This window comes from Eutrema salsugineum, unplaced genomic scaffold, assembly GCF_000478725.1.
Source record: "Eutrema salsugineum unplaced genomic scaffold, Eutsalg1_0 scaffold_2, whole genome shotgun sequence".
In the NCBI taxonomy this organism is placed as follows: Eukaryota; Viridiplantae; Streptophyta; class Magnoliopsida; order Brassicales; family Brassicaceae; genus Eutrema; species Eutrema salsugineum.
In genome coordinates, this window is record NW_006256829.1 from 10,720,052 (window position 1) to 10,744,696 (window position 24,645).

Here is a 24,645-nt window from a genome sequence, read left to right on the forward strand (position 1 = left end):
TTTATATAGGTGAAGGAGAGAGTTCAGTGCAAAACCAAGGTGGATTATCAGTAGACTTGAAGAAAAAAGGGCTTTGTTTGGTTCCTATGTCTATGGTCACTAACTTTCTTGGTTAAACATACATAAAACCTTATTCATTTTAAAAAAATGTGTTTCCACTAATTTATCTGCTCTCTTAGAGTATTATTGCTCTGCAGAGTTTTCCAATCATGTCTAATATGTTTAATTCACTTAATTGTTATATATTGAATATGCATGTGTAACAAATTACATATTGCATGTGAGTTGTATGGGCACTCCTATTTTTTTAATCGGAATACTGTATATATTTCATTAATGAGTTATTCCTTCATAACATAATTTGGAAAAGTTTTGGAAAAAATGTTCTTTCCATTTATGATTTTTGTCTCGTCGGGCAATGACCACAGATCAATTCATACCATAACTTCTATAAATTCTCCGATGCAATTTTGTCAAGTTAATATTTTATTGATATTTAGTTTAGTCTTTCCAAAATTTTATTAGTTAAAAGTTAACAAGAAATATAAATTAGTATGGACTAAATAAACATATATATAGATCGTATAATTATGGACATAAATGTATGGATAGAGCACTCTCCAAGTAATAAATATGATTTATTACAAGATTTCTCAATTGAAAAGCATTTAATTTAAAAAATGCATGTTTAAGATTTGCAGATTCATAGAGTATATTTGATTAAGAACTATTAAATAGTTAATTTCTATATGTCTAAAATATAACCATTTATTTATGGTCGTCTAATGTTTTCCATTTTTCAAAGTTGACTAGTAATATAAAACCTATTATTTTCGGTACTTCTCTTACAGAATTCAATACCCAAAACAAACACAAAAAGAAATCATACGTAGAAGAAGAGAAGTTGCTATACTTCAAAAGGGAGGATGCAGGGTTTAGGGCTTATGGCGGTTATCTTTGTTTTTGCCATTTTAGCAGTTTTAGCAGGTTTCGCATTATATGTAGTTTATAAATATTATTGGGAAAAAGACGATGATTCGTAATCGTGATTGATTGTAAGTTATTCAGCGATATTTAATCCTTGTTCTTTTGGTTTTATAAATGCATGTTTTTTTAACGTAAATTAGTGTTTGATACCAAAAGGTGTTTGTCCTTAAAACAATGAGTGATTTTGCCTCTAAACGAGTAATGTCGGAGTCATGATTTGTTGAATAAGTTAAAACTGTTAAAGCCGACCCATCGGTTTTACAATATTAGCGTTTAGCATATAAAAACGATACTTAAGTTCCTTTTAACAACAGAAAAAAGGTTCAGATCCATGATTAGTGAATTATGTGATCTAATTATACTTCATTCACAATTTTTGTTTAGATGTATTTCTTTAGGGTTTAGGAAAAAGGGAAACCAACAACCGAAAAACCAAACATTTTTTTCTATGTGTGTCCATTAATTTTATTTTTCTACGAAAAATTGGCGTAAACCAAACCAAACCGACTCAAATAAAAACCGAAATCAATGGGCTAAAGTCCTAACACTCTACCGTACGTCAACAAACGCATCTCTCTCTCTCTCTCTCTTTTTCTAAAAACGGATTAGAAGATAATTAAAGATAGATCAACGAGCATGACCACCGATCCCAGCTCACCTTCACCATCAAAAATCATTGCTTCTCCAAAGACCACCCAATTAAAAAAAGGAATTAGGGGGGAAAATGTAAAGGAGTAAGAGGATTAGGGAAACCCAAATGATTAGGAAAAGTTCTGTCTTGATCTTTTCTTTTTTAATCCACTAGCCTCCAAAACTGGACCCCTCTTAAGATCTCAATTTGTACACCAATTTCGACAAAGAAAAGAATCGATCTTTTGAGAGGGTGCCAGTTTTTCTTCTGTTCTCCTCCAATCTTTTTTTCTGGGTTCTTAGTAGAACAAAAAAAAAAAACGTTCTTTATTTTGTTAGTTTCTTCTCTCTTGTCAAGATTTTTCCTAATTTTTGTTTCCCCGGAAAGTTTTCATTTTTCTGTATTTTTTTGGGGGAATTAAGAATTTTCCATAAATGTGGGGAGCAGCCGCAGAACCAGCAGATTCTTATTACCAGATTCGCCCTGAGTGCACCGATGTCCCCAACACCAGATTTAAGATCAAAGTATGTCCCTTTCTGTAATCTTTCATCTTTAAATGGATTTTGTCCACTGTTTATGTGCGTTGAAAATCGCTTATGTAATCAATGAGATTGGCGATTGCGTTTTGTTGTTGCTTGATGTTTCATTCCCTTCTCCTGTGCTTCGCGTACAATGAGTTTTTCAAGCTAAATTGGTAGCATTTGGGTTAGGAACTTCTACCATTGTTAGGTTATATCATGTGTGTTTGATATGATTAATCAAGGCAATAGAGCATTACTACTTGTGATTTAAGGGTTGTGGAAGCAACCCATAAAAGCTATGAGCTTCTACAACGACCTATGACATGTTTATGTCTTCTGATAGGGAATATTGATCTTTTTAGCGCTCTCCAATTAGGTTGATCTTCTCATAATTGTGTTTAGAGAAAGGCAGATTCCTCATTGGATTTGTAGATTTGGTTTGCCATCGTTAGGTGTCTTATGTGTTCTTCATTGTTTTGATGACAAAAAAGCATTCATTACTACTTATGTGGTTCTGTAATCAATAATGCTATATTACTGATCAGTGCTATTTGGGTTCACAGATCTAGCAAATGATCCTTGCTTACTCATAATTATCTTTAGAGAATGGTAGAGTATCAATTGCTGACAATATATGTCATTTTCTTGATGATGTTTGTGCAGCCTGGTAAAACTCTAAGTGTAAGAAAATGGCAAGCAGCATTTACACAGGAAGGATTTCTCGATATTGGCAAGACTCTAAATCGAATCCAACGAGGGGTGAGTCTCAAAACACTGTTTGCAAAGACTGCGACATTAACTAAATTCGTTCTGAATATGCAAATATCACCTGTTTATTTAGCTTCTATATCCCTAGTGTTCTAAAATACGGGAATCAAGAGCACACTGTATCAGATTTCAATTTCTTGTCATTACAAAGCCTTTTACTTGCTTTCTTGACTGGTCTAGGGGATCCATCCATCGATTAGAGGAGAAGTCTGGGAATTCTTACTTGGTTGTTATGATCCAAAGAGCACATTCGATGAAAGAGAGCAAATCCGACAACGTAGAAGGTGAGTTTTTTTCACACAAATAAACAGTAAATTAGTTTCATTCGAGATCCTATCTATCTTCCATTCTCTTTGCTACTATATCTTGTTATTTAAAGTATCGGTATAATAACCGTATATTCCTTTCAGATTGCAGTACGCTTCTTGGAAGCAGGAATGTAAACAAATGTTTCCGGTCATCGGAAGTGGTGGATTCATTACAGCACCAGTAATTACTGAAAAGGGCCAACCCATTTACGATCCTCTTGTACTACAAGAAACAAATCTAGGTAAGGAAATGTGTATCTTTTGCTTGAGGAGATAGTAGAGCGACAGTATTTTTGCTATGATTTGGTAAATTAAGCGTTTCAAGTATTATCTCAGGTGCGAATTCTGATTTCTTTAAAGACCTTGCAAGCCGTGGACCTTTGGATAAGAAAGTAATCCAATGGATGCTAACACTTCACCAGATAGGTCTGGGATCACACGGCTTTTAAGAGAAATCATTCAATCACATCATTGAATTTACTTGCGTAAACTCTTTTTTTCAGGTCTTGATGTAAATCGCACAGATAGGACTTTGGTATTCTATGAGAAAAAGGAGAATTTGTCTAAGCTCTGGGATATTTTAGCTCTTTACGCCTGGATAGACAACGATGTCGGGTATTGCCAAGGTAAAGCCTTTAGACTCAGAGAACAAAACAGAGTATAGTCCTCTGTTCAAGCCCTGAAAAGTCCGTTGATTGATATATCCACTGTTTTTCTTGACCAGGAATGAGTGATCTTTGTTCCCCTATGATAATGCTACTTGAAGACGAGGCTGATGCTTTTTGGTGTTTTGAACGATTGATGCGCAGATTGGTAACTTTACCTCTATGTTTGTCTTGACTCTCTCAGTAATCAGATTAGTATTAAAGGTTTTTCCTTTTACGAAATTGAAAGAGAGGAAATTTCCGGAGCACGGGAAGATCAGTTGGAGTTGAAGCACAGCTTACTCATTTGGCTACAATCACTCAGATTATTGACCCCAAACTCCACCATCACTTAGGTATCTATCAAAGCTTTCTTCACCTCTCTTTTAGCATATAATATTGGTTGAGCGAGAGAGATCTTGAAAGAAAAATTTTGGATTCTTGAAATGCAGAGAATTTGGGAGGAGGTGACTATCTCTTTGCGATTCGGATGATAATGGTTCAGTTCCGAAGAGAGTTCTCGTTTTGCGACTCTTTGTACCTTTGGGAGGTAACGGTTTTCTTCATCTCTTTACGAAACATGTTTCTTGGACCAGACACTAATAAAGACCGATGATTTTTGAGCAGATGATGTGGGCATTAGAGTATGACCCTGAGATGTATTCACTGTACGAGGAGCCCGAGTTCGAGGGAGAGAAAACCGAAGGTTCCTCCAAAGGTAGACCCAAGTCGATAAACCAATGCGGGAAATATGAAAGAGAGAACATGAAGAACGGTGGGAAAAACGCAGAAGGTCCTTTGCCTATTTCGGTTTTCTTAGTGGCTAGTGTTTTGAAAGACAGGAGTTCTAAGCTCATGACCGAAGCTCGAGGACTTGATGACGTTGTTAAGGTAACGCAGAGCGGTTTTTCTCTCCTTTACACCTTACATTTCCATTTAAAATAAATACCTGATTAAAAATTTGTGTGTTTTGCTCAGATCTTAAACGACATAACCGGAAACTTGGATGCTAAAAAAGCCTGTTCTGGTGCAATGAAACTTCACAAGAAGTATCTAAAAAAGGTTTAATTTTAAATATCTTTTCTTTCTTTCTTAGATTGTTTCTGTCACAAATTTCTACTGAGGCACTCTTTTGGGTTTGTGCTTGCTGTCTTTTAAGTCTCTCTGCTGGTTCTGTTTTTTTGTTATTGAAGGCCAAGAAATAGCATTGGAGAAGATTCACGGGTAGAGTTTTTGTATATTATTATACAGATTTGATAACTCACAAAATCCGGCGATGTAGAGTTACTGGTCAGAAATTTACGATTCCTTTGGTGGCAAGCTTTCTTAAACAACAAAAAAAAAACATGGAGACCTAACTTACACAACAACTTTTCGTTGTAAAAGTGTTCATACAAATTCATGTTGTAATATTGATATAACAAACCATGTGTTTTGTTATGTATTACCAAAACAAAAAGAAGAGGAAAAAGCACGAACACAAATTATCTTACTCCTCTGTTTTGAACTCAAATGATGTATATATAAGTCGGATTATGTAAACAATGATGAAATATTTGAATTCCAAAATAGAAATGAGGATATGTTCATAAGAAAATGTATTGCAACGTATCCTCATTGTCTGTTATTTTTACTTATGACGCAACATGAAAAGAAGAGAAAAAGCAAAAAAAAAAAAAAAAGGTCAAAAGGTTAACCGAATTAGCGAGACAGAGCATAACTATTTCTCTCCTAGTTTTCCCCTGTTTCTACGAAAAGTAGAGAAGTGAAAGCATACTGTGATGTCTTAATTTCTAGAATTTAGTTCTCAGAACATCAAGTCATGAATAACACGTCCTTATAATCTAAAGATTTGAAACCTAAATTGTTTGATGTAAAGTGAATTCAAGAGTAAACTACGACTGACTACATTAGACATACGAAAACAGAACATGCAAACGACTAGAGTCAAGCAGACCAAGCTAAGTGAACTGCTTGTACTAATAACACCAACAAAGGATCGGAGAAGAACATTACGAATGAACAGAAGTAAGGCAAATTGTGTACACAAAAGAAACATTTCATTAAGAAGAAACAAAGAAACAAAATACACAGAAAGTGGATAACATAAACAGTCACTTAACCCAAAGTTTTTAAACACCTAAAACTCCTCCTTTATTACAACTCCTTCCACATCAGAAGGATCAAGGGAAATTTTCTCTTACGTTAAAAAAACCTCACCTTTAAGCATCTACGGTTTCAGCTGAATCAGCAGCGGCCAAGACCAGCTCGGGGCTTAGGTTTCCGACATAAGATCCGTCCAAAACGTTGGGCTGTCCCAACGCTTTAAGAGCGAGATGTGCCGCCTTCTGTCCAGATATCATCATAGCTCCAAAAGTAGGTCCCTGCATCACAAATCCACTCAGGATATGTTTTCAAAAACTTATGGATCTTTGAATCATAGATTTGTCAAAAAAAAAAAACTCACCATCCTTGGAGCGCCATCGATCTCAGCAACTTCCATACCGGTAACAATCATACCGGGAACAACCTCTCTGGTCAATCTCACAATCGCGTCCTCAGCTGTGTTCATGTCCAGAGCTTTCATCCCAGGAACATGGTCGATTAACCCAATGCTCTTGAGCCTCTTAACACCTGTGGCTCCAAATGGACCGTCATGGCCACACGAGCTCACGACAATCTTGGCCTCCATGACATTAGGGTCCATGCAGGACTGTGTGTCGTGGTTCATCGACACTAGAGCCCAGTTGGTAACCACACCAGCGACTCTGTTACCTTTCACGATCAGATCCTCTGCGGCTACGGCGTTGAAGAGCTTGACGTTGGGACGAGCCAAAAGCTTGCTCATGATGGTTGATGTGAAGAGAGCAGCGTGCTTGATCACCACGTAGTTGTCTTGTTCGTCGTAAGCAACACCAATCTCATCTAGGAACAGATGTGCTGGTTTGCGCACAATCTGTCAAAATATGAAATATCACAACAATTCTTAACTAGTCTAATATCACAATATCATCGAATGATTTTGACATTAAATATTTAATTTTGTTAAGTTTCCTGGACTTCCAATATAAAACTAATTGGCTATAAATGGAGAAATTCAAGTCCCTTATATACTAGTGTTGGTCTCTTTAAACTTACGATGTGGGATTCTAACAAATTTCTTCTAAATTGGGATTTAATTAGTTATAGTGATTCCTCTTATACCTAACTCGTACATTACGAATCTCCAGATTCTGAACTGATCTAACATGCAAATCAACCTAAATCCTTCAAATACGATACAGAGAGAGAGAGATTTTTGGATCGTTACCATGGCGGAGAAAAGCTGACCACCGAGCCACGCGCCACCTCCGGGACTAACGGATTGTTCAATGATCGCGACCTGAACGTTAGGGTTCTTACTGATCTCGTAAGCACAGGATAATCCGGCGGATCCAGCACCGACAACGACGACGTCGGTCTCGGCGTAAGTGATCATATCAGTCATGTACCGCCTGGTCATCTCACGAGAGACGATCGATTCCTTTATGGGATCGAAAGTGAAGGCGTTTAGATCGTAGCCAGAAGTGGCGCGAACGGAAAGAGAGGCAGATCGTGGTTTGAGACCGACGGAGATAGGTGCGGCCGAGATTGATGAGCCATGGAAGGAGGAGTCGAAAAGCCTTTGAGGCTTGGTGGAAGAGAGAGAGAGAGTGGAAGTAATGGCCGCCATTTGAGAGAAAGAGGAAGGTTTTAGTTTCAGGTATTAGTGATGATGATGGTGAAGTGAAAGTGTGGAGGTTGTTTGAGTATTTAAATTAGAAGCAGAGACAGGGAAAAAAATATCTGGAGAGTGATTGCCACGTCGGGAGATAAGGAACGAAGGGTCATCAAATATTGTTGGTATTTTCTTTAAATATATATATATATATTGTCTATTTATTGCGAAATTTTTTAGAAACATTGGCAAGCAATGATCTCCTTTCTTCACGGTTCTAATTGAATGAAAATGACTTTTGCAATTTGACAGAATTAATAGTTTAACAATCTTTAATATACCTATATATATCATTTTCAGTTTTAAATTATTTTAAAATATTTTTTCTTGTTTAAGACAATCAATGTTTACATAAACATATAAATGGTACAAATTGGCTAAACCATAAAAATTGTTTCGACATTCATTTTTGGACGTATGGCCAAAAAGAGAAAATAAATATACCATAAAGTCTATACCATCATCATTAATTACACGTATTACTCAATTTTTTTTTTTTATCACACACGTATTACTCAATTTTAAAAGAAACTTATCTGATTTGATCCGATTAAGCACACATCTTTGCTTGTCAGAAAATAATAAATATTGCCAATTAGTATTGTGAACTATGGAGTTCATGAAACATAGAGATTTTTTTTACAGTCAAATTCATCAGTTCGTGGTAATGAAATACCTAGAAGGGTTTTGTATGGAAAAAAAAAAAATATATATATATATATATATATATATATATAACCATTTGCAATAAATGTGTGGTTACACGAACACAAGAAAGTGAAATATCTTTGTTCGATCGAGATGGCTTTGGACTTTCCTAGTGAATAAGACAGTTCGTTATTTATGGTGCTAAAAAACAAAACAAAAAAATAAATATTATATCAATTTTTATTTATTTATGAATTATATGATCGACAGGCATGTTCTTTTTGGTCATAGAATCTTTTTTCTTTTGTGGACCAAAATTAAATCTGCAATTCAATATCTAAAATCTGCATTTCATAACTTCAGCCTTCAGGTTGTTGGATGTTTAATTTAAAAATCAAAATATGTATAAGTTAATTGAATTATTTTGACAAAGGTCAAGCAGTATGTCTTTCACTCTCTTTTTTTTTTTGTTTGACAAAGGTCCCAAGCCGTATGTTTTTTTTTTGGGGGGTAAAAGCCTATCCCATTATTTTGTGGCTGAAAAAAATAAAGATACTATTTTGTGGTGTAAGCAGGTGAAGAAAGTGAACGGAGTGGAAGTGTTGAATTTGAAGCACCTATAGAGAAATGTTAACGTTGCACAAAGTTTTGAGGTTGGACTTAGATGATGAACGAGTTGTTGGCTTGAAAACTTTAGAGATCCAAAAAACCACTTCTTTGATCTTGGAACGTCATGGAATCTGCGATGTCCAAGGACCTTCAGACTAACAAAATTTCCAGAAAGAACAAAAAAAAACTAATTAATTACTTGAATATATATCGTCAATGAGTGAGTTTGGATTTCAATTTTTGTTGATAGATTTTTTTTCTTTTCCTTAACATATAAAGCGACTTAGTCTTATTATTAGTATTTTTTTCCAATCCATCACCGCTACTGTTGGTGTCTAGGGAATTGAGTGTGGCCAGTGGTGGAGGCATGTATAAGGAGATGGGGGCAACTGCCCCTAATAGAAAATTTTGATTAGTGTAATTGTTAACAATAATAATTACCCCCACACTATACAATATATATGCCACCATTAAATATTTTTGCTCTCAATGGAAAAAATTTCTGAGATCATTTTTTTTTTAGAACAGAAAAAGTAACAAGAAATCTTGTCTTTTTAAAAATAATTAAAGCAGAGACTTATAGATTCCAAAAAACACAAAACGTAGTAACGTACCACGGTCCACATGAACCTGAAACAAATTTCAATTCCGTTATAGACCACAAAACTGAATCGAATACACATCTGTCGGTTCAATGTATATTAAGGTTTGTTGTTGGAATCCACAATTTGTAAAAATACACACTCCAAAACAAAAGATAGAAAAAAAAAAAAAAACGAAATCCAATCGAGCATGCATGGTGATGGTGTTGCAGATTGGCGAGACTCGTCTCGATCCCTAACTTGACACATCAATGAAGTTTCCAACACCTAATCCAAACAAAACTCTCATGCGTGTTATGTTCCAAGTGAAGACACACCATCTCATGCTTATTACACGTGAGTGCCATGCAAAACTCCTTCCTCTTCCATAAATAGCCCATCACTCTTCACTTCATCATCACTCACACATAAACCTCAAATCATCAAATACAATCTTTTCAGCCATGGCTAAGCTCTTACTCGTTTTCGCAACTCTTGCCCTCTTCGGCCTCTTGGCCAACGCTTCCATCTACCGCACGATCGTCGAGTTCGACGAAGAAGATGACGTCAGCAACCCAATACGTCCACTACAAGGTAAGTGCCAAAAGGAGTATATGCAGCAACAGCAGCTAAGTGCTTGTAGGAATTGGATCCAGAAACGAGCTCAACAAGGAAGAATCGGATATGAAGCTGATGACTTTGAGCTCACTCTTGATCTTGACGACGATGAGAACCAAATACCTCAGCAAAAACCAGCTCTGAAACAATGTTGTAATGAGCTACGACAAGTGGACAAGATGTGTGTGTGTCCTACACTGAGACAGGCGGCTCAACAAGCTAGTTTCCAGGGAATGCATGGACCAGGACAGGTGAAACATATGTTCCGGAGTGCTAAGAACTTGCCTAAGATCTGCAACATCCGTGAAGTTGAATCGTGCCAGTTCAAGGCAACTCCTTACTAAAGATCATGAGGACAAGTTTTTATAAGGCGTGTGCGTTCACATGGTGGTTTTGTTAATGATAATAAAAAAGCCTTACTATTGTGGCGTGTACGTGTTTATATCGTAAAAAATGTTATGTACTTGTTTGGTTAGAGTTATAATGGCAATATTACACCTTGTAGTGTAATGTAATTTGCCCTACTCCTTCTAATAAAGAGTTTCTCTTTTGGTAATGAAAATCGTTAGCATCATGCTCTCTGACTCTCATTTATGTGTGTTGTAATAAATTATTGAGAATTATGATATAAGGCTTGTGTCACGTACAAGAAGAAACCAGTGCAACTAGAACACACAAGGTCTACGATTTATATGTCCACTGGCACTAATACTAGAAGCTGTGAAAAAAATTGATTTAAGTGTTTGATCCAAACAGTTGTGTTATGCAAGCGCTTACAAGAGAGACGAGTTTCTTTTAGTCATAATTAGAAGGTTTGGATATCATGAAACTGGCCAACTTAATTAGTCACTGCTAGTAATAATAACATCATACAAGAATCAGAAGCTAACCTCGGGGACAATGAGCTAGGTAAAACATAGCTTTGATATAAGCGGCTTGAAGTTGAATATCGCCAATAAGGTTGTATTTCAATTGTTTTTGATTTTATTCTTTTTTCAAAACATAAAAAGTGAGTTAGTTATTATCATTATCTATTTTTTTCCGATCATTGTGCTTCCTCAACGCTTCTTTGGAGTTTATGGAATTGAGTATGGATCATTGAATTTTGTAAGAAGAGAAAAATAGTAACAAGAAATCTAAGTTCTTTTCAAAATAATTTAGGCAAAGCATATGTTACCTTAGAAAAAACTAGATTCAAAACCAAAACACAAGCCGTACCAAATTAATCCGACGTAAATTTCAATTCCATTATAGACCAAAAAACGAATTGAGTATACATATAATGTATGATGTATATGTCAGTTCAATATTTATTAAGGGTTGTTGTTGGAATCCACAATACACACTCCAAAACAAAACAGAGAAAAAAACAAAGATGAATCGAGCATGCACATGGTGTTGCACATGCGGAGACAAGTCTCGATCATTCACTTGACACATGCATCATTGAATTTTCGAACACCTAATCCAAATAAAAATCTAATGCGTGCTATGTTCCAAGCGCAAACACACCATCTCATGCTTATTACACGTGAGTGCCATGCAAAATTCCTTCCTCTTCCATAAATAACCCATCACTTTGACTTCACTTCACTTCACTTCATCATCTCTCACCCATAAACCTCAAATCATCAAATACTATCTTTTTTTAGCAATGGCTAAGCTCATTCTCCTTCTCGCAACTCTTGCCCTCTTCGTCGAGTTCGACGAAGAAGATGACGTTAGCCACCCAATGTGTCCACTGTCCACAGAAAGGTAAGTGTCAGCAACAGAACATAGGAGCTTGTAAAGATTGGATCCAGAAATGAGCTCAACAAGGAATAATCGGATATGAAGCTGATGACTTTGAGATCACTCTTGATGTTGATCTTGAGGACGTTGAAAACCCAAAACCAGTTCTTGAAAGGTGTTGTGATGAGCTAAGAGGAGTGGAAAAGATGTGTGTGTGTGTCCTTCACTGAAACAGGCGGCTCAAGAGGTGAAACATTTGTTCCAGAGTGCTAAGAACTTGCCTGAGATCTGCATGATCCCTGCAGTTGTTCAAGGCTCCTTACTAAAGATCACGAGGACAAGTTTTTATAAAGCGTGTGCGTTCACATGGTGGTTTTGTTGTTGATAATTAGAAGTCACACTATTGTGGCGTGTACGTGATATAAAACGTTATGTACTGTTCGAGTTAAAGTAATGTAATCCGACCTGTGTCATTGATTGACACCTGGACATGGTTCTTGCGTACAAAAGAAAAGAAGAAACAGGGGAAGGCTTTGTGTCACGGACAAGAAGAAACCAATGCAACTAGGACACACAAGTTCTACGATTATATGAGAAGAGAACCACTGGCACTAATACTAGAAGCTGTGAGAAAATAAATGATAATAGCGTTTGATTCAAGAAACTGTTGTGTTATATAGAAAACGTTTACAAGAAAGTGCTTTTATACATCTTACACCTAAAGAGAAAACGCGTGGAGTTGGCTCCTGATCTTGATCTAATTTTAACTAGACAAGAGTACTTTCTTTTAGTCAAAGTTAGAAAGGTTTGGATACTCTACATGCAAAATCATGAAACTGACCAACTTTTTGTGTTTGTGTGCTAATTTGTAAATATTCATTAATAGTGAAATGTTTAGGTTACGAATTGATTGACCTAAAAAAAAAAAACATGGATTGAATATCATGAAACGGACCAATTAGCCACTGCTAGTAATAATTAATAGCATCATACAAGAATTCAGACGCTAACCTTGGGAATCACTGAGGTAAAACACAGCTTTGATACAAGTGTCTTGAAATTGTGGAAATCAAACCACAGACAGACAGTTATGCTTATTTGGAATACATCTAAAACAAAAATGGAGAAAATAGCTAGGGACATAGTGTGAATAATTTTTTTATTTATTTTTATTGAAAGACATGAAGCTCAGCAAAGAGAATCTTAAAGTGAAAAGCCGGACGAACACTAAAGAATCATCAAACAAAAACACCATTGAACAAGAGTCATAGAGCTCCTTAGTAGGCCTCACATGGGCCTAATCTTTAACTCTAGTTTTCGGGTCAGTTTCTGAGCTAGTGATTGGTTTACATGAACCAATCAAAGTTATATTAAACCAACTTGAACCAAATTAGTTTATCTGATAACCAATAAAATAATTTAAAACAAAAAAACAGAAATCAAAAGTAAAATACTGTAATCAAATACTATAAAAAAAAAGTAAAATACTGTAATCAAATTCTTAATCTAAGACTAGCGCACGTCACGGGCAAATAAAAAAGAATAACGCACGTCGTACAAATTTTGGTGGATTTGATTGGTTTAGATGAATTTTTATATAAGCTAAATTGGTTCAAGCTCAGTTCGTTAAAATCGACAATGAATTGGTGTAAACACAATAGTAAGTAGAATATAAATCTAAAAAATTCTATCCAAACGAGAATTAAAATCTATCGAGCTTCAGTTGATATTTAGGTTTGTTTGGTTTGATTATTGGTATAATAACCAATTAAACCAGACACTTCACAATTACTGGTAATATACTTTTTATTTATTTAAATAAATTGGGAAAGAGACGTGGAAGGTGAGTCTCTCTCGCTCTCTCTCTGGTGTAGTAAATACAAAGACGATACGTAAAAGAGATCTCTTTTTTTTTTTTTCATTTAAATAAGAAAAGAAAAATCATTTATGAAGTTTGAAACAGCTTTCGTCTCTTAGGTCTTCGCTCTCTTATCCTAAAATCTTTCCCCTTTCTTGCTCCTAAACGTTTCCAAAGTCTTAATCAGATTCCTGCTTCAGGACACGCTTAATTCCTCTTTTTTTTTTTTCTGGGTATTTCAATTTCAAATTCTTTCTCAATTTACCTCCCGATTCCATCAAAAACACGAATTTGTTCATTCATTTGTTCGTTTATTTTTTTCTTTCCGATTTCTAGGTATATATGATCATCTTCTTTAGCGGTTCAGCCTAAGTATTTTCAGTTTGATCGCTAATTCTTTGTTCTGGGTTTTGCAAATTATTCAGTTTTTTTTTCCTTTTTGATCAAAGCTTTGATTTGTGTTTCGGTGTTTTTCTTGCTTCGTGACAACTTGAAGAAGAAGCAAAAATTTCCGAGTTTGCGTGTAATTTGTTTCTATTTTTAGATTCCAATTTCATTTTTGATCTTCAGTACGTAATAAAATCTCATAGAATTTGCTCAATTTCGGTACTTTTCTTGGGCATTTTAAATTGGAATTATCCCCTCCCTCTTTCTCGGAGATTCCATCGTGAAAGATTTTCTTGGAAAAATCTCAGGCGTAGAAACAGAGACTAAGTGATGAGGAAGAACGGCGACGGTTCTCCGAAGTCGCCGACGACTACGGACGGAGTTGTGTCGCGATCAGCTCGGAGCTCGTTTCGTGCTTTGTCTAACTGTCTTCGGGTGATTTCCTCTGGTGCTTCCACGGTTGCTCGCTCCGCCGCATCCGCCGCTTCTTCCGCCGTTAACCGTGACATTGACTCTCTTCACGATCAGGTAAAAAAAGTTGCTTTCAATTCGGAACAAAATTGTATGAAACTATGTTTATGTGTTGTGTTGCTTTCTTCGAAATTGAGGAACTTTCTCTGAAATTGAGGAACTTTCTCTGCGTTATTAGTCCAAGTTAGGAACTTGTTATGATGGGTCAAAGAATCTTGCCGGTTCTTGGGGTGAAACTATGCTTATGTTTCTCTTCAAGGGACAGTAATCTTTTGGGGTTTTGCTTCATTTGGTTGATGATACCTTAAAAGATCGACCTTTAGGTTACTCTATTGAGAAGTTTTTGGGTGTTTTTGATGAAAAAAGGTACTATGGGCGGGGTTTGATAAGCTAGAGAAAGATGATGGCGATACTCGAAGAGTTCTTCTACTAGCGTTTCAGTCTGGATTTCAAATTTGGGATGTTGAAGAAACAGAGAACGTCCATGTTATAGTTTCTTCACATGATGGACAAGCATCGTTTATGCAAATGCTGCCTAGCCCAATAGTCTCTGAAGATTTAGATGACAGGTTTTCTGAGAGCCGTCCTCTTGTGGCTGTGTGTGGTGACAGTTCTTGGGAAGAAAGTTCAGACAGACAGAGCATTTCTAAGAATGATAGTCCCGAAAGTGAAGTCGTAGTTTCTACAAATGTGCATTTCTACTCGTTAAAGTCTAAGTCTTATGTGCATACGTTGAAATTCCGGTCTATGATCTATACGGTTAGGTGCAGTTCTCGGATTGTTGCTGTACTACAGGCATCTCAGGTTCGAAATTTGTCACATTGTGTCTGATTTTGTTAACGTGATTTGTCTATTCTGAAACTAACAATGTGTAACTTAAAAACTTGTATTTTGCAGATACATTGCTTTGACGCTACAACATTGATAAAGGAGTACATGATTATCACTAACTCCATCACGTATTGCTCCTTGGGTGTTGGATATGGTCCTCTTGCAGTTGGTCCACGATGGATTGCTTATAGCGGAAGCCGTATTGCTGACTCAAGTTCCACACTTTTCACTCCAGAGCTTATCTCACTGTCATCATCACCCTCTGTTGCACAATTTGCAAGAGACTCGAGCAGGCAGATCGCTTCTGGGATCGTGACTCTTGGAGACAGAGGGTACAGGTCATTGACTAGGTACTGCTCAGAGGTTCTGCCCAATCCGTATATTCCTGGTTTGAAAGCTCTCGGAGTTTCTAATGACAATTCGCCAGACGCGGATAGCATAGGAAGGGTATACTCCAAATTTTCCTCATGTTGTTTTGCTCTCAAGTTGTGATTTTCCATTGATATGTGCTTTAAAACGTTTCTATGGGGTGTGTTGCAGGTGATAATCAAAGATTTTATAAGCAAAAGCGTCATAACGCAGTTTAAGGCACACAAGAGTCCGATTTCAGCTTTGAGCTTTGATCCAAGCGGCATGCTTTTGGTGTCTGCTTCGATTCAGGGACACAATATTAACGTCTTTAGAATAATGCCAAGAACCTCTGCAAGTAACGATGGGAACACACAGTCTTTTGTGCATATGTTCAGGCTCCAGCGAGGTTTTACTAATGCGGTAAGCAGAGCCCTTCATTTACACCTTTTGAGAAAATCTGACGTCTTTGACTAACCCTGATGAGATTTTTTCAGGTGATACAAGACATCAGTTTCAGCAATGATAGCAATTTGATAGTGATTAGCTCTTCAAGAGGGACAAGCCATCTGTTTGAGATTAATCCCGAGGGAGAGGGGAATTCTCCGATTCCTCTATCAGCGATTAGTAGGATAAGAAGTGGAAACATCAGCGGATGGATGGGAACAATGAGCGGTGCTGCAGCTGCAGCAGCTGGAATGGTTGGAGGCTCTCTTCCGGGTGCAATCACATCAACTTTCTGTTACTGCGTTGAACAGAATAAGAACAAGAACTATGGTTCTGCTTCTGATAATAGCTCCAAGAGGAATCTTCTGGTTTTTGCTCCTTCTGGATGTATGACACAGTATGCATTGAAAGCAAATCCGGTTGGGGATGGTCATGAGACTGCGGTGATGACAAGGTTTGATTTTGAGTCAGGTCCAGAGACTGAAGGGAAAGTGGCGGTTGAGCCAATACGAAGGTGGTCCATGATCCAAAACCAGTCTAGAAGAGAGATGCAAGATCACCACAGTGACATATATGGAGGTGGAGCAACTTCATCGGATTCTAAGAGTAAAGTGTTTCCCGAGATTGTTAGGAAGCAGAGCGCTGAGGAATCTTGGAAAGTAAGTAGGAAAGGAAAGGCCCGTGTGGAAGATAATCATCAGTTGTACATATCTGAAGCAGAGTTGCAAATGTATCACCCATCTCAGAAACCGTTATGGGCAAGGCGAAAGGTAAAGTTTACTCTTTGTGTTTGAGAGAATGATCTGAAAAGTGGTAATGGCCGTGTTGTGTGGATATGTCTGATACTTTGTATTTTGCACAAAACAGTTTAGGTTTCAAGAACTGGTGTTGGATCTGAATGAAGTGAGTAGCGGTTGTGGAGGAGGGGAGATGGAGATTGAAGATATCCAAACTCGAACAATTGAAGCAAGAACAAGAGATTTGGTTCCAGTCTGGGGTTCTTCTCCTAGATCCCAACAAGTGATGGAACAGTGAGTTTTCGGAATCTAATCCATGCTCTACACTTAAGGTTTTTCTCTCTGGTCTCTGTCACAGTTTCTTGGCACTAATATTATTATGTCACAGATCATCGCAGAGTCCAAGGGCCAGTACACAAGGTGATCATCAAGTGGCTTCTCCAGAGGGTCATGGAACGGAGACAGGGTTCGGAGTTGTACATGGCAAGGAAGAGAGCTCGAAAACAGAGGAAGAGAGCACGAGATCTGAAGAAGATAGCTCGATATCAGAAGAAGAGACTCAAAGCAAGCCTGTAGATAATGAAGAAGAAGGCATTGCAGAGGAAAAGAGTGATAGTGAAGAGGAATTGGAATAGAAGAAGGTGATGTTGTTATTGGTTTATTTTTTTCACCACGAACTCAGCTTCAAAGTTCAACAACAGAAGAACAAAAATAACAGTGGAAAATTGTATAGAAAAAGGAAAAGAAAATTTGTATATCTTTTAGACGTAAAGAAAATTATACTTTTCTTTTCTTTCGGATGCCTATTGATTCATAGGATGTAAAGTGTAAACAAATTTTTTTTTTTATATATACACACGTTTAACTGCACTTTTGTTATCAAGTTTGTAAAGAAAGAAGTGTTCACCCACATAAAAATGTGTTATTTACAAAGTAGAAAACACGGAAGACTTATGATGAACAGAAGTGAACATAGACACTAACAGTAAAGAAAGAGGGTCAATATCGAAATTCGAAGAAACCATTAGTTCTGAAAATTATGAAAGTTGAGGCTCCAATGTCTTTGTAGAGTATCGGTAACTTTACATCAATTTGGAGAAACAAAATGGTTACTCTATGCCACTCACTCTTGCTTTCGCTAGCTTGACGCTAGGCGTTGTGTTTGTTTATCTCTGACTAAATGCGTGTTAAGGAAGGTTAATCTTCTTTGTCTACCTTTGACCTGTCCATGTCTACACATAGAACTGTACGTATTTTTTTTTTTTTTGACCAAATGGTTTAACTAATTTATAAGATTATATGGCAGTTATGAAACAAAAAGAAAGATTATATGGCTTTTCAATAAATTTTAAAGCATTTTATGATCTCTACACTTTCTTTTTCCACAACCTCTAAGTATTGTATTAATTTATATCAGACGCACGGAGTATAGGATAGCGTTTCTTTTTCGTAGATATTCAGAGTGTGAACAGATAAGATTAGTGACATTTGCAATAAACTACTATATAGTTTAGACTTAAGAGTGTTTGACAAAATCTACAAGTATGTTTTGAGTGTTTTTTTAGCTAGGGGACCAATGACGAAGAAGTAATGAAACTTGTACGTATACTAAAATTGGAACGATGACTTTATGCATGGATGTCACGTGTAAACAGAGAAAATTGTCCAAATTTACTGCCCATAATAATATATAAAATAAAAAAAAGTTGACGAAGAGAGTATGGTTAACCTTATAAGAGAGTATATAAAGGAACCGTTAAGAGAATGAATATAACTAACTTAAAAAGACAAAATACAAATTAGTCTAAATCTAAAATAGATAAAGCCACTTGAAACTAGAGAGAATCTCTAAACGACATGGCCATCTTAGAAGAGAATCTGTCTATGTTGGAGGAAACATACGAGGGAACGGATTTGCACCTAGCCTCAAAGCTAGGGTACGAGGTACATGCAAAGAGCATGATCGAGCTCCGTAATGCCTTAATCAGTTCCATCAACTCCAAAGGTGACACTCCTCTTCATCTTGCTGCTAGCTTGGGACACACCAGCATCTTGATTTGGATGTTAGAGTCCATAGAATTGCATAACGCATGCGAGACAAAAGCCCTAGAAGTTCCAAAACTTTCAGAAATGAGGAATAATGATGGCTTGACACCTCTGCATTGTGCGGCAATGAATGGTTCAGTTGAAATCCTTAGGGTATTTCTCGATAAGTTTCCCTCTTCTTTCTACTCAGTCACATTAGAAAAGAAAGAGACTGTGTTTCATGTAGCTGCAAGACATAAGAAGGACGAAGCCTTCATCTTCATGGCAAAGAGTGACAAGTTAGGTCAACTTCTCTACCAGCTCGATGTAGAGGGCAACACTGTGCTTCACGCTGCAGCCTCTGTAGGCTCTATTGACGTAAGTTTTCTCTTCCTCCTTCGCCTTCTTCTTTTCTTTTTTCGTTTTCTGTACCTTGTGCTTAGACCCAACGATGACTATTTTTTCTTTTAACGAACCAACGAGGACTATATAGAAAATATGATTAAAACAAAATTTTCTTCCAACCTCTTTTAAAGTTTTGAATTGCTTTAAACGTTCCACCTAACAACCTTTTCTCTTCTTTAACATTACTTGGTAATACTATATATAATCACCGTTATGCGAAAAAAAATTATGTAGAATCGTTTTTATTTTGATTTTTTGACTAAAGGGTTGTACGTAGAATCGTTATTTGATAGTAAGAAAACTATCAAATGAGTGAAATACTAACTAAATGCATGTAAAATAACACTTTCATGAAAAAAAGTTTTCAAATCATATCACTTTTCATGAAAGTGTTATTTTACATGCATTTAGTTAGTATTTCACTCATTTGATTTGAAAACTTTAAATATGTGCGGTTTCTGTTGTTGGTTTCCTGCTTCGGTTAACATTTTCCATTTGGACATCTTACAGCTGGTAAAATATATAATAAAGGAAACAGAAGTAAAAGTCACCACCAAGAACAAGAAGGGTTTTGTAGCGGTTGACCTTCTCAACAAAGATGATGGAGATTTCCTTCAGCTATTTACCGCTCTGATGATGTGTGATCTGGAAATAGTAATTGAACGCCCACCGAGTCCTAGAGAAATGGGAAATTTTGATAGCCAAGAAGTCGATGACTTGAAGCTCCAGAAGGAAATTGTAAGAGTTAAAAGTAGTCCAAACAAAAAATTTGAGATGCAATTGGAGGCTTTGCAAAGCGCTAGGAATACTCTCACCATTGTCGCGGTCTTGATTGCATCGGTTACTTTTACATGCGGTATAAACCCACCTGGTGGGGTCTATCAAGAAACATCTTCCATAGGGAAATCAACTGCGGCAAGAACCTTAGCTTACATGATCTTCACGATAAGCAATAGCATCGCTTTGTTTACATCAGTGAGTATGGTCGTTCTTCTCGTCAGCATTATACCATACAAACAGGAATCACTTTTGAAATTCTTAATTATAGCTCATAGGATGATGTGGGTGGCTGTTGGAGCCATGGCAAGTGCTTATGTCTCTGCAACATCGGTAATTTTACCTAATTTTGGAGAAACCAAATGGTTACTCTATGCCACTCTTGCTATCGCTAGCTTGACGCTAGGAGTTATGTTTGTTTATCTACATTGCAAGCTGGCTAAATGTCATAAAAGGAAGGTTCATCTTCTTGGCCGCTTGACTACCCCACCAGTACGCAATAGGTACGTAGACATGGCCGCTAATATCGAAAAAGGCTACTATAGTTTATCATGATATTGTACGATTCACTTGATCTAAGTTATCAGGGGCGGATGTAGTACATGAGTAGTAGGGTCAAGTATCCCCTACTCTTTTTTATTTTTTTCTTAAATGTTTAAGTAAATTTAATTAAATATATTTAATTTAGTAGAAAAAAAAAGTTTTTTGCCTCCAACTATTTTTTTTTTCTGTTTATAAGCTTATGCCCTCCAACTTAATTTTTTTCTAAATCCGTCACTATAAGTGATTGATGTTTTTTTATGGTGTGTGTCGATGCCTATCATCTCCAGTGTTCAAATTGGGATATCTGTTGTAGACAACAAAAAACTATAACAAATGTTTCGGATAATATGTATGTTGTTAACCAAAAGTTTTTCTAAAAATGTACAATATAATTTTTATCTACTATGGATACAAATAACCTTTGAAATCCCACCTCTTACTTTAGCTTTTCGGATTTAATACTTTTGTATCGATTTTTTTTAATTTATTTTATTTGATAGATGTCCTCTCCAACTTAGGTTCGATCCTCTATATGACAATATATCTCATGTGAAAATTGTAAGCCACATGTATCTTTATCAAGACCGTAGACGTAGGCCCAAAAGGTTTCCATAACTAGCAGAAATTGAAACGTGCAAATCTGCCAAATCATAACACAGGAAAGGCAAAAAGGCTAAAGTATTACAAATTACAAAAAGACTTCTTGTTTGGGTAGGGGCGAGACAGAACAACTTAATTAAGTTTAAAAAAAGGGTAGCTATAGAAACTAAAGATGAAATTAGTCCTCAAAAATTAAAGAGCATAGACACTAACAGTAAAGAAAGAGGGTCAATATCGAAATTCGAAGAAACCATTAGTTCTGAAAAATTCTGAAGTTGAAGCTCCAATGTCTTTGTAGAGTATCGGTAACTTTACATTAATTTGGAGAAACAAAATGGTTACTCTATGCCACTCACTCTTGCTTTCGCTAGCTTGACGCTAGGCGTTATGTTTGTTATCTCTGGCGAAATGCGTGTTAAGGAAGGTTATTCTTCTTATCTACCTTTGACATTTACTTTATCTTTCTGAAAAAAAAAAAAAAAGATTTTTCCATGTCTACACATAAAACTGTACGTTTTTTATTTATTTTAACCCACGGAGTATAGGATAGAGATTCTTTTTCGTAGATATTCAGATTGTGAACAGGTAAGATTAGTGACATTTGCTATAAACTAATATATATTTTAGACTTAGGAGCGTTTGACAAAACCTACAAGTATATTTGAGTTTTTTTAGCTAGGGAACCAATGACGAAGAAGTAATTAAACCTCTTCGTATCCTTATGACTTTATGCATAGATGTCACGTGAACCGAAAAAAATTGTCCAAATTTTACCCCCACTATGATATATAAATTGGAAAAAAGAGTTGACGAAGAGGGTATGGTTGGCCTTATAAGAGAGTATTTAAAGGAATTGTTAGGAGAATGAATATAACTATAACTTAAAAAGACAAATGCAAATTAGTTTAAAAATATCAAATAGATCCTAAGACCAAAGAGCCCCAAAGCCACTTCAAACTAAAGAGAATCTCAGAGTAAAACTGGAACGATGACTTTATGCATAGATTTATTGTCACGTATAAACAGTAAAAATTGTCCAAATTTTACTCCCCACTATAATATATAAATTGAAAAAAAGGAGTTGACGAAGAGGGTATGGTTGACCTTATGAGAGGGTATTTAAAGGAACCGGTAATTAAGAGAATGAATATAAGAATAACTTAAAAAGACAATTGCAAATTAGTTTAAAAATCTCAAAATAGATTCTAAGACCAAAGAGTTCCAAAGCTACTTGAAACTAAAGAGAATCTCAGACTAACTGGGATGATGACTTTTTGCATGGAAGAGGGTATGGTTGACTTTATAAGAGAGTATTTAAAGGAATCTTTAAGAGAATTAGAGAAATAATATCACTATAACTTAAAAAGACAAATACAAATTAGTTTAAATATCTCAAATAGATCCTAAGATCAAAGAGTCCCAAAGCCACTTGAAACTAAAGAGAATCTCAGACTAACTGGAACGATGACTTTATGCATGAATTTATTGTCACGTGTATACCGAAAAAATTGTCCAAATTTTACTCTCCATAATAATATATAAAATGAAAAGAAATGTTGACGAAGAGGGTATGGTTGACCTTAGACCATTATTATCGCAGAGTTTTATATAGGTTTCTTAGCCCAAAAAACGAATAAAATAATGTTTTAAGCCCAAAATTAATAAAAATCGATTCTTATTTGGGACCTGCAAGAAACGACTCTTATTTCACACGTGTCATAAATCTATTGGACAGACAAATCTCTCGGCCAAATTTTCAATTCTCGACCATTTTTCCTCTTCAGATTCCGACTCTTCATTCTTCGACCATTTCCCGGTCAAATCATCTCCACCGACGATTCATCCTCATCTTCGTCCCCATCTCCGACGCGTTGCCTGTCTCCTCCAAGCCGATACACCTATGATGCCCCGAGATCTATGTCACCGTCTCATAAACGATTCGCGAAGAAAACCAGCTCGTAGAGGTTTGTTACTCTTCACTTTCCTCTTTGGCAATGATGGTTTTGAGAAAAATGATGATTTGAATCTTCAATTAGGTGATTACAGACTTGGGAGACCACCTGACGCACGTTATCTCAGTGAACCTGGATGATAATCCTATTTAATTTGATGGTGATTTGATATCCTCTTTAATCATAAGGCCTGGTGTTGGCAAGACCACTGTTTTGCTAGAGATTGTTTGTGTCTTGTCCGATGAATTCCAGAAAAAGAGTGGTGGGTCTTCTTGTCCTTCCTCTATATTTCTCTTAGCCCTGAAAGGTTTTGTTTTTTTCTTTTTGATAAAAAGTGATTTAGTATGTGCAATGTGTGTTTAGATGATAATTGATACAAGTAACGAAATAGGAGGAGACGGCGATATTCCACACTTGGCGATTGTAGGTGCATAGAATGCAAGTGTCGAAGCCATCTCTGCAGCATAAAGTGATGATCGAGGCAGTAGAGAACCATATGTTTCAGGTGATCATCGTTGATGAGATCGGCACAGAAGCTGAGGCGCTTGCTTGTCGTTCCATTGCTGAGCGGGGAGTGATGCTAATTGGCACTGCTCATGGAGAACAGCTCCAGAACATCATAAAGAATCCTACTCTTTCAGACTTGGTAATAATTGCTGTTCTGAAATGTTATATTTATCCCTTTGCTTCAGCTTTTTTTCTCAATGTTCTTTGTCCCTTTACTGATTTTTTCACCAAATCTGTTCTTGCCTCTGCAGTCACTATCTTCTTGACATTCAATATATTCTTGGCTTACTCTTGTGCAGACTGAAAAGAGTGTTGATATGTTGCTTCGAGGAAGAAACCCCATGGTTGAGGTACACAATAACTGAATATACATAATGATGGTTGATCGGTTGAGATGTAAAGGGAACTGATTTGACTTGTGTAGGCTATTATAACTATGGTTTTCGATTTCTAGGTAAGGAGAAGAGATGAGGAGTTCAACGTAGTGATAGAAAGATGGAAGTCATACGATTGACAAGGCATCTGAGTTTTCCTTTTAATGGTTGTTCATGTCACAAATTCTGTCTTTCTTGTGAACAAAGGTGTTGTCAGTAGATTGAAAAAACAAAAAAAACATTTGTATAAATGACTAATGCAATTTGGAGATTGTGTGTCCATGTCTATTTAGAAAAACATGACATGAGGTATTAAAACTTCCCTCTGCTTGCTTCTTCTCACTAGTACCAATCTTCACTATTAATTTTTTTTTTTTTTAGAAACTCATTTAGAGGTTTTGCAATGAACCATCAAAAATATTGAGTTTCTTGTTAAGAGTTTTTAATCTATAATTAATAATAAAAAATTGTTAAGAAACTCATTAGAAGTTTTAGGGATAATGATGCTCTTATAAGACAGTATATAAAAGAACCGTTAAGAGAATGAATATAACCAACTTAAAAAGACAAATGCAAATTA

The 24,645-nt window shown here is 36.3% G+C and overlaps 7 protein-coding genes across 8 annotated transcripts in view; 6 read left to right on the forward strand and 1 right to left on the reverse strand.

Annotated features, from left to right (window-relative positions):
* The window catches only part of LOC18017036 (vascular-related unknown protein 4), a 1,520-nt gene extending 1,404 nt beyond the window's left edge, over window positions 1–116 (forward strand). Inside the window, exon 3 of the mRNA XM_006401473.2 lies at window positions 10–116. Within this exon, the coding sequence (XP_006401536.2) occupies window positions 10–116 (107 nt within the window). The remainder of the gene's footprint in view (window positions 1–9) is intronic.
* A 1,663-nt stretch (window positions 117–1,779) lies between these two features.
* Window positions 1,780–5,519, forward strand: LOC18017038 (TBC1 domain family member 15). Its single transcript, XM_006401475.2, has 12 exons — window positions 1,780–2,142; window positions 2,803–2,898; window positions 3,088–3,191; window positions 3,318–3,457; window positions 3,552–3,641; window positions 3,719–3,841; window positions 3,940–4,028; window positions 4,110–4,215; window positions 4,312–4,409; window positions 4,487–4,750; window positions 4,838–4,921; window positions 5,053–5,519. The coding sequence occupies exons 1-12, from the start codon at window positions 2,053–2,055 to the stop codon at window positions 5,062–5,064; spliced, it is 1,296 nt and encodes a 431-aa protein (XP_006401538.1). The 5' UTR covers window positions 1,780–2,052; the 3' UTR covers window positions 5,065–5,519.
* Window positions 5,520–5,897: 378 nt separating this feature from the next.
* LOC18017039 (thiamine thiazole synthase, chloroplastic) lies at window positions 5,898–7,638 on the reverse strand. Its single transcript, XM_006401476.2, has 3 exons — window positions 7,170–7,638; window positions 6,327–6,815; window positions 5,898–6,243 (listed from the first exon to the last, which is right to left on the reverse strand). Exons 1-3 carry the CDS (start codon window positions 7,569–7,571, stop codon window positions 6,082–6,084), a joined length of 1,053 nt encoding a protein of 350 aa, XP_006401539.1. The 5' UTR covers window positions 7,572–7,638; the 3' UTR covers window positions 5,898–6,081.
* Window positions 7,639–9,876: 2,238 nt separating this feature from the next.
* LOC18017040 (2S seed storage protein 5) lies at window positions 9,877–10,647 on the forward strand. The gene has a single exon (XM_006401477.2). The coding sequence runs from the start codon at window positions 9,919–9,921 to the stop codon at window positions 10,414–10,416; it is 498 nt and encodes a 165-aa protein (XP_006401540.1). The 5' UTR covers window positions 9,877–9,918; the 3' UTR covers window positions 10,417–10,647.
* Window positions 10,648–13,771: 3,124 nt separating this feature from the next.
* On the forward strand, window positions 13,772–17,752 carry LOC18017041 (autophagy-related protein 18f). The gene is made up of 7 exons (XM_006401478.2): window positions 13,772–14,576; window positions 14,886–15,323; window positions 15,417–15,797; window positions 15,891–16,121; window positions 16,196–16,915; window positions 17,013–17,176; window positions 17,271–17,752. Exons 1-7 carry the CDS (start codon window positions 14,379–14,381, stop codon window positions 17,515–17,517), a joined length of 2,379 nt encoding a protein of 792 aa, XP_006401541.2. The 5' UTR covers window positions 13,772–14,378; the 3' UTR covers window positions 17,518–17,752.
* A 987-nt stretch (window positions 17,753–18,739) lies between these two features.
* On the forward strand, window positions 18,740–20,644 carry LOC18017042 (ankyrin repeat-containing protein NPR4). The gene is made up of 2 exons (XM_006401479.1): window positions 18,740–19,285; window positions 19,823–20,644. Exons 1-2 carry the CDS (start codon window positions 18,740–18,742, stop codon window positions 20,642–20,644), a joined length of 1,368 nt encoding a protein of 455 aa, XP_006401542.1.
* A 3,007-nt stretch (window positions 20,645–23,651) lies between these two features.
* On the forward strand, window positions 23,652–24,244 carry LOC18017043 (uncharacterized protein ycf45). 2 transcript variants are annotated; one of them, XR_002899686.1, is made up of 3 exons: window positions 23,706–23,830; window positions 23,991–24,041; window positions 24,146–24,244. XR_002899686.1 is itself a non-coding variant. In XM_024156842.1 (2 exons), exons 1-2 carry the CDS (start codon window positions 23,657–23,659, stop codon window positions 24,054–24,056), a joined length of 240 nt encoding a protein of 79 aa, XP_024012610.1. In that variant the 5' UTR covers window positions 23,652–23,656; the 3' UTR covers window positions 24,057–24,214. The 2 variants fall into 2 exon arrangements, 1 of the variants encoding a protein (XP_024012610.1); XM_024156842.1 differs by having other exon boundaries at window positions 23,652–23,830; window positions 23,991–24,214.
* The last annotated feature ends 401 nt before the right edge of the window (window positions 24,245–24,645 follow it).